Below are 7,709 nucleotides of genomic sequence, written 5' to 3' on the forward strand. Positions count from 1 at the left end.
ACAGCTCAGCCTGTTCCCTATCTCCCAGTTTCACTTCTGAATGTGCAGGAACATGCGGTGGCTCCTTTTTCCCACTATCTTCATCATCCCTTGTACGCAACAGGTAAGTTCATTAAAAAGAAGAAAAAGATTTCTCCCTTCCTCACCCTGTCCCGGTTTAAAGTTTTTATTTGCTTAATGACAAAATAAATTTTAGAGAAGCAAATTCCTCATAAAGAATAAGGAGCCATTCCCTACTCCTGAGTAAATTTCATTTGCAGCTTATTTACTGCATCGGTCCTGATTTTGGTATTTTTTTTCTCTCTAATCGGTACATTAATATGACTCGGTGGGAAAAAAAGTGTTAGGGAAGCTTAAATTGTCAGTGACTCTGCTTTTTTTTTTTTTTTTTAAGCACAGATGGTTATCCGATGCAGTAAGAAAGTAAACAACCTGTCCATGCTCATATTCCATATATATATGTGTGTGTATATATATACACATGTATATATACACAGTGATGTGACTCCTGACATCTGTAAAAGGCTAGTTTTACAGATGAGAAAGGCACCTGGGCTGTGTTATGCTTTGTCTCTTATGAGAAAATTTTAAGTGATAGCTTTTGCTGAAGGTATTTGTGTCAAGGCCGATTTCATTATTTATTTACTTAATTTTGAAAATTCACTTTATGTGTGCACAGTGTATTTTGCCTTTACAATCAAGATGAATGTCAAATGGCGAATTTTCAAATGACTGTCTCCCTCTGCTAACTTTCTGCATATTTAAAGCCAGACTAAGGTAACCGAACATTAGCAATCATATATTGCCTACTTTTGCTCTTTGCTTATTTATGCCATACAGACCCTGTTCAAACTTTAAAACATAAGAAAACAAACAACAACACATGAAGGGTTCTTACACAATGGTCTCATTTTCTGATCTGCCCATAGGATCAGGAAAAGTATGCAGTGGTCTTGTGTGATGTGGATAGCTTTGGTTATAGAAACTTTGGGACGGAAGAATTAGGAAAATATTTGGCCTGTAAACTTTACAAGGAAAATTTAAATTTTCTTTGTAACTTAATCGATTTTTGAAGATTTTTCAGGTAAACCAAGCTAATTCCACAGTTAAAGTAATTCCACAGTTAAAACTGTACGGATATTTGCCTGATGGTGTTTTTCTTACTGGGAAACTTTGTAGTCTCACACCTTTCAGGTGACATCTTAAAAACTAAAAAAAGGAGATAAAAATCACTTGCTTAGGTAGAATTCTGTAGGTTTAAAGCATGTTTTAATTTGTGATACAAATTAAACATACTGGTCAAAGAACATCGATTATTTCCTGCGACACATACCCATTTTGAAATGCAGTATCTGGTTTAAACCACATAACCTCATATAGCTGGCACAATTCCTAATAATAATACTCTGCTTAAAAAGAAAAAAAAGCAGCAAGAAAGTGAGTTTGCTAAACCAACCATACAGTCTGGACCATGGCTAAATGTACGGGAACACCTGTGTGTCTTGTTTCCAGAATAAGCCTTTAAGAAGGCTTTACGCTCCAATGCACATGTTCATCAAATTAACATTATGGTTTATAGGAAAGGCTTAGATGCCTAAAAGAAAAAGTAGACTTAAGTTAGTTGTTTCTATATTGTTGCTGGATTTAGGTAAAAAGGATTAGAAGAAATTCTTTATCAGCAAATTATTAACAACACATTTATGAAACTATCTTCAGGATGTTGCGTGGAATACCACGTGACATTGTTTAATTATTCATTTATTACATGAATTGCCTCTGTGAATTAATATGTATCTTAAAAATCATTCAGCCAAAGGAACTTGAAAGCTACTACTTTGGAGCTTCATTAATAGCTGTGGACTGAGATATCGTAAGTAGAGTTGTAAATGACCATGAAAAATGGAAATTAGCGGTTGGAAAAAGCCGTTTAAAAGGTCATTTACTGCTGCATGCGATTAGGCCAGCTCAATTATGCTGCAAGAGCTTTCAGGCGGTGAGACATATGAAAAACTGAATTCTGCAGATACTTCTAGTTTGAAAGTTGAACCGAACTGAAACCCAGCAGAGCTACCCCTTCCCCAGCTTTCCCTTAGCACCTCTGCCGCAGGCTGTTTCTGCATCAGCAGAGCCTTGCAGTTTGGAGGAACAGAGGGAAACTGATTGGTGGGGCTTCATGTGCCCAGAGAAAATCTAGGCTTTTTTTTTCCTTTTTTTTTTTTCTTCTCTCTCTCTTTTTTTTTTTTTTTTCCTCCTGCAAGCTAGGTAGTGACACTGGCAACTGATGAGGGACTGGGTCCTGACTTTCCCTCTTGCTCTTTGGGCAGTCAGAGCTGCTTGATGAGAGCAGCTCCCAAGCCTTACATTGTACTAATGGCCAAGGGCTGTGTGTGCCCCCGCTTAACTATGGATCCAGTCATCCGCAATGAATAACTATATCACGATCTGCATTTCTGCTGAAATCAGCAGCCTGAAAAGATGTAACGCTAAGATCTAAACTGTTATGTTTTAGATGTAGTTCTTCAAAAAAGCAGATGGAATATAGCTATCACAAATAGATCCTTTCACTCTTTGTGCTGAGTTAATCTTCCCCCATGCCTCAAGAATTACTTAGGACTTCCTTTTCTTAAAATAAAAAAAGAAGAAAAAAAAAAAAAAGACATGAATTCTGAGACAGAATGTGGAAACCTGCAAATTCTGGCTAGACCTTGGCTTCCTACCGCTGATACAGATCTCTTTTAGAGACACATCTTTGCCCTGTAAGACCTAGACTCAATGAACGCTTACTCACGTAAATAGATACACTCTTAGAAAATGACCTATTAAGCTCAGTGCAACTACTAGACTCCCTTGTTAAGATTCAATTTTTGCATCTAGTGCAAGAGAATCTATAAATACTATAATGCGCCTTCCCAAACAGCTACTCAAATTTTGGAGCAAAAGGAAGGAACACTCAAAAGAGGTTTACTGTTTTGCCATCAGAAGTGGCACACAGGGCAGTGGCTGGCTACCAAACAGTGGGAGGAATCAAAAGTTAATTAATATGATAGGAATTTTGTGGGAAGGAATATTTAAAATAAATCCACTATCGACTTTAAAACACTTTCTTCCTACTTGAGCTCTACTACAGGCTTTGTTCTATTGAAGGCAAAGGAAAGACCCATGCATTGTGTTTCATACAAGCAGTAGGCCTGGTGGAACCACACCTCAGCGCATGGCAGTGACTGAGGAAATTGGTCTTCTGTCTCCTACCTAAACATCACAGCTTCTCACTTTTTGGATCCTGTGAGATGACAAATGTTAAGTTCTTCATAAAACTTCACCCTTTTTTTCTATCCCAATTTTGTTTTATGCTATCCCAGCTACACACAATGCATTTGTCTCTCAAAACATCCCACTGTGTATAAGTTTTTTCACAGCCCGCCACTGAAGCCTGGAGAAAAACCTTCAGGAACCGGTGAAGTCCACCAGCGCAAGGAGCTTTGTCACTGGCCGTGCAGATGCCCGCCTGTGCCAACCTGCTCCCCCGGGGTAAGCTTGGTGAAGGACGGTTGTGGCTGCTGTAAGGTCTGTGCCAAGCAGTCAGGAGAGACCTGCAATGAAGCAGACATCTGCGACCCCCACAAAGGCCTCTACTGCAACTACTCGGAAGACGAGCCTAGGTATGAAACAGGCGTGTGTGCATGTAAGTGGTTCTTTCACGTTCTCTTCTTGAAAACCAGGAGGGTGGGACAGCGCAAGTGAATGGCTTTGGAGGAGAACGGCTTGCTGGTGCTGCGCAGCTCCGTGCTAGGCAATTTACACTAATTCAGACTTCAACTGCTCAGTTGGAGGATCTGAGAGCAGAGCCGGGACTGTCTTAAACTTACCTGCGTATGCATTAGTGAAACTGGTTCATTGGGCACAAGCCTGTTATTTGAAGTCATGTTGATGACTGATTTAAAGTTAGGTGGCTGTAGTTATCACTGAGCATAAATAAAAAAAGATTGCTTGGGCTGGGAAGAACTGGAAGCTGCGGGTGCGGTAAGTGCTGATCGCATTTTCGCGCTCTGTAAGCAGGAACCGCGTGCTCCTCCTGTGTAAGTAACTGTTGTTTACCATTTGCAGATCTGATAGCTGTAGGATGTGAGCTCAATGGAGTTTATTATCTTAACGGGCAGACCTTCCAACCTAACCCACTTTATAAGTGCCTGTGTGTCAGTGGTGCAATTGGATGTACACCTATATTCACACCAAAATTAGCAGCAAGTCCCTGCGCCAGGGTCACAGCCAGAAGGAAGCCTGGACAATCCATCTGCGGGCCTGGACAGCACAAGCAGCTTCAATCAAGAAACTACAGGGTGATGTCAGGTGTGCCTGGCTACGCTGGTAAACTTCTCCATACATGAGCCTTGCTGCACTTCGTGTCCCCAGGTCCGGTGGCCAGGCAGGCAGCACATCAGCAATTTCTCAGTTCTTGCTCAAGGCCATTGCCAGGGTGACTGGTCTGTCCCAATTACCCCTCTTACTTGTAGGGTCACAGACTCTTTTCTCTAAACCTGATGAATATGTAAAGCAAAAAGCCTTTTGGCTTCTGTCACCAGGGAATTGGCCAAAGCTACCTTCAACCCATCTTTCTGCAGAGGTTTACGACCCATTAGGGCTGCTGGTGGACAGCCATTGTGCAGCCTGGGAGCCATCTCGCTTTCTCTCGCTCTGTGGTGGTAGGGAGTCTTGGTTTTCACATATACATATTAACATGTTGCAGCCCTCTTCTTTCAATAGAAAGCAGAAGAATTATACAGACTGCCTTGTGGGTTTAATCAATTCACAGAATTTCAGGTCACTGCCAAGGACAACCCTCCCCCTGATTTCTTCTCTATGCAGTCTGATCAAAACCATACAACAGTTATCCAGGCAGTTCTGCCAGGGTCGGTTGATACTCTCTTTAACCTCATTCTTGCTCTGCTGCTAACACTGTAGTTCTCTTTTCCACCTTAAGGAAGCACCACTGCCAGAAGCAGCTATCCTTGCCCTTCCCTGGCCACCGCTGCCTGCGCTTGTGCTGTCTCCTTCCCTGTGCATGTGCAAGTTTCCACGGTGAAAATAATCTTCGTTACGACTAATGTGGCTACCAGAGAGCCGAGCCATTTATTTGGTAGCAACTCGAATTATGGGGAAATTATGGCCTGAATCATCATCATGGTTCAATAAAATAAAACTAAAAGGCTCACAAAGCTTATCAAAAAACCTTCAAAAAAGACTGCTGAGTAAATAGGTAGATGCACATAGGTCTACTTTATCTGCAGATAAGTAGACCCGCTTACAAAACCTGAAGTTCAGTTTGGGCAACTTCTAACACGTTAGCAAGTTAGCAAAAATAAAAAAAGATCATCTTTACTTCAAAATTATGATACAATACCAATAACTAGTGTCAAAGCCTTTTTACAGAAATATACTTAATGCTGTGTATAAAAACACACTCAGAAAGGCAACCTACTTCAAATGCCAATCTGATCAAAGAGAGAACATAACACATTGAAAACAATGGCAACCAAACCATTTGACCCTGTAAAATATATTAATGGGTTCTCCACGTATTTGTGAAATACGTGGAGAACAGCATTAAGCCATTTACTTTGTAGCACATCAATGGATCGAAGAGCTGAAGTCCAAACTTCAGTAACTCCTTCCGTGAGTAGACTGCAGCACCATACCTTACAGCACTTACGTACTCAGGAATTTGAATCGACTGCACACCACCACCTTGAGGAAAGCCACCCAGCTTGCAAAGCACACTTCCTACCTGCCTTTTGGTTCAGGGACCCAACGGCCTGTCCCTGTGGTGGCTGTAGCTGAAGGATGCTATTCTTCAGGCAATACAAACCCTCCGAAGAAAAGCACCTTGAAATTATTGTTTCAAAGTGAGGTTTTTCCCCTTCCCTTTCCCAGTGCAGCAGAAGTAAAGTATCATGTCCCCTGGTGCATGAATTCCATGAATGCCTCAATGGGCCAATATCTGTTCTGAAAAGTCTTTTTTTGTTAGTGTGGATAACAAGTGCTAAGTTTCATTTCACTGCACTTGCTTTGTTTTCTGGCTTTCCTTGTCAATTCTATTTACCTCATTAGATACATAGGGATGTACCGGGATCATACATTAAAAACATACAAAGTATAAACAACCATTTAACTTCCCTTTATTTGTTGCAGATTTGTGACAGGCTTTTAATCTGCTTCCTGCTGTCTACTTTCCAGGTATCCTTGTAATTATCCTTGTAATTCTGCCCCGTGCTCTTACCTAAATGCACAGATTCCACATAATCAGGTTTTTTTGCAGTATTTCACTGTGACTTTTGCACTGCAATTTTGTTGTGTGTTTGTTTTTTTTTTTTTTTTAAAGTGTACTCAGCCTATTCCAGCCCTAATCCATCAGAAAATAGGCTTTTCAGTGGTATTTGGAAGTGACTGGAGAATTTTACTCCTCAAAAATCCCCTAAAGCCTTCACAATATCTGCAAAGAAACTGTTTCAGTTTTCCATGTTTCTTCCACTCTGGACATTTCATAAAAATTCCACAAATAACTCTCTTCATGTAACACTTTCATCCTGTCAAACTGGAAGGTCATACGACACATGCAATTTCATAGTCCTCACTAGGACCCAAGTATCCAGTGTCAGTAAATTTTAATGGCAGCACAGCCAAAAAGCTTCTGTATAACTTTGTTTATGCCTCATTTCTAGATTTACCTACAAAAGCACCTTCATCAACAGAAATCAAATGCTTATCCTTTTATTTTCAATTAATCATTTTGGGGCTGTTCCACTGCATAAATAATATATTGCTGTCTTAGCTTACAGAAGCTTACCACTCGTTTTGAAGAAAAAGTGCCTAGTACAGGCAACTCCCTGGACACCCTGTTCTAGGACCTGTGGCATAGGCATATCCAGCAGAGTGACCAATGAAAACAGAAAATGTGAAATGAAAAAAGAAAAGAGATTATGCTTCATCCAGCCTTGTCTGACCAATATACTGAAGACGATAAAGGTACTTTATAATATAAAATGACTTCCTAATAGAAAATATGGGAAGTAATGAAAAACAGATGTATTAGCAACTACTAATATAAAATGGCTTCTTCCTTTTTTTTTAAGGGTTTTAAAATACCTTTCTCTCATCTGTTTTCTACCTTCAGTCTTCAGGTTTCAACAGTAAACTACAAATGTGTAATTTCAAACAAAACCATATAATGTCCTGCAATATAAGTGCTGCTAGTGCTGTCCTGGTGCCCAGTCACTCAGAAAATATTTTCTATTTGTTGGCTGATAAAGAAAAATAAAGACAGCTTTCAGAAGGAGTAATTTTCAAGATATTTCTATGTAAATGTTGTAATTTTTTCTTACATGTTCTGTTTTTAATGTGTAAAAACTCAGGCTTTTGTTTTTGTATTAAAGATTCCAAAAGGAAAAACATGTCAACCAACATTCCAGCTTCCTACAGCAGAAAAACTAGTTTTTTCTGGATGCTCAACTACACAAAGCTACAAACTAACTTTCTGTGGGGTGTGCTTGGACAAGAGGTGCTGCATACCTAACAAGTCCAAAATGATCACTGTACAGTTTGAGTGTCCCAGTGAAGGCTTCTTTAAGTGGAAGATGATGTGGGTAACATCGTGCGTATGTCAGAGGACTTGCAGCGCTCCAGGAGATATATTTTCTGAACTCAAAGTTTTATGA

The 7,709-nt window shown here is 40.1% G+C and overlaps 1 protein-coding gene across 1 annotated transcript; it reads left to right on the plus strand.

Annotated features, from left to right (window-relative positions):
- Window positions 1-3,416: 3,416 nt before the first annotated feature.
- WISP3 (WNT1 inducible signaling pathway protein 3) lies at window positions 3,417-7,709 on the plus strand (the record flags this gene model as incomplete). The annotated part of the gene is made up of 4 exons (XM_010286875.1): window positions 3,417-3,682; window positions 4,105-4,347; window positions 6,827-7,020; window positions 7,428-7,709. Coding segments are annotated over 4 exons (985 nt in total), but the record flags the coding sequence as incomplete, so codon positions are not given.

The sequence above is a fragment of the Phaethon lepturus genome, unplaced genomic scaffold (assembly GCF_000687285.1).
Source record: "Phaethon lepturus isolate BGI_N335 unplaced genomic scaffold, ASM68728v1 scaffold14955, whole genome shotgun sequence".
NCBI lineage: Eukaryota > Metazoa > Chordata > Aves > Phaethontiformes > Phaethontidae > Phaethon > Phaethon lepturus.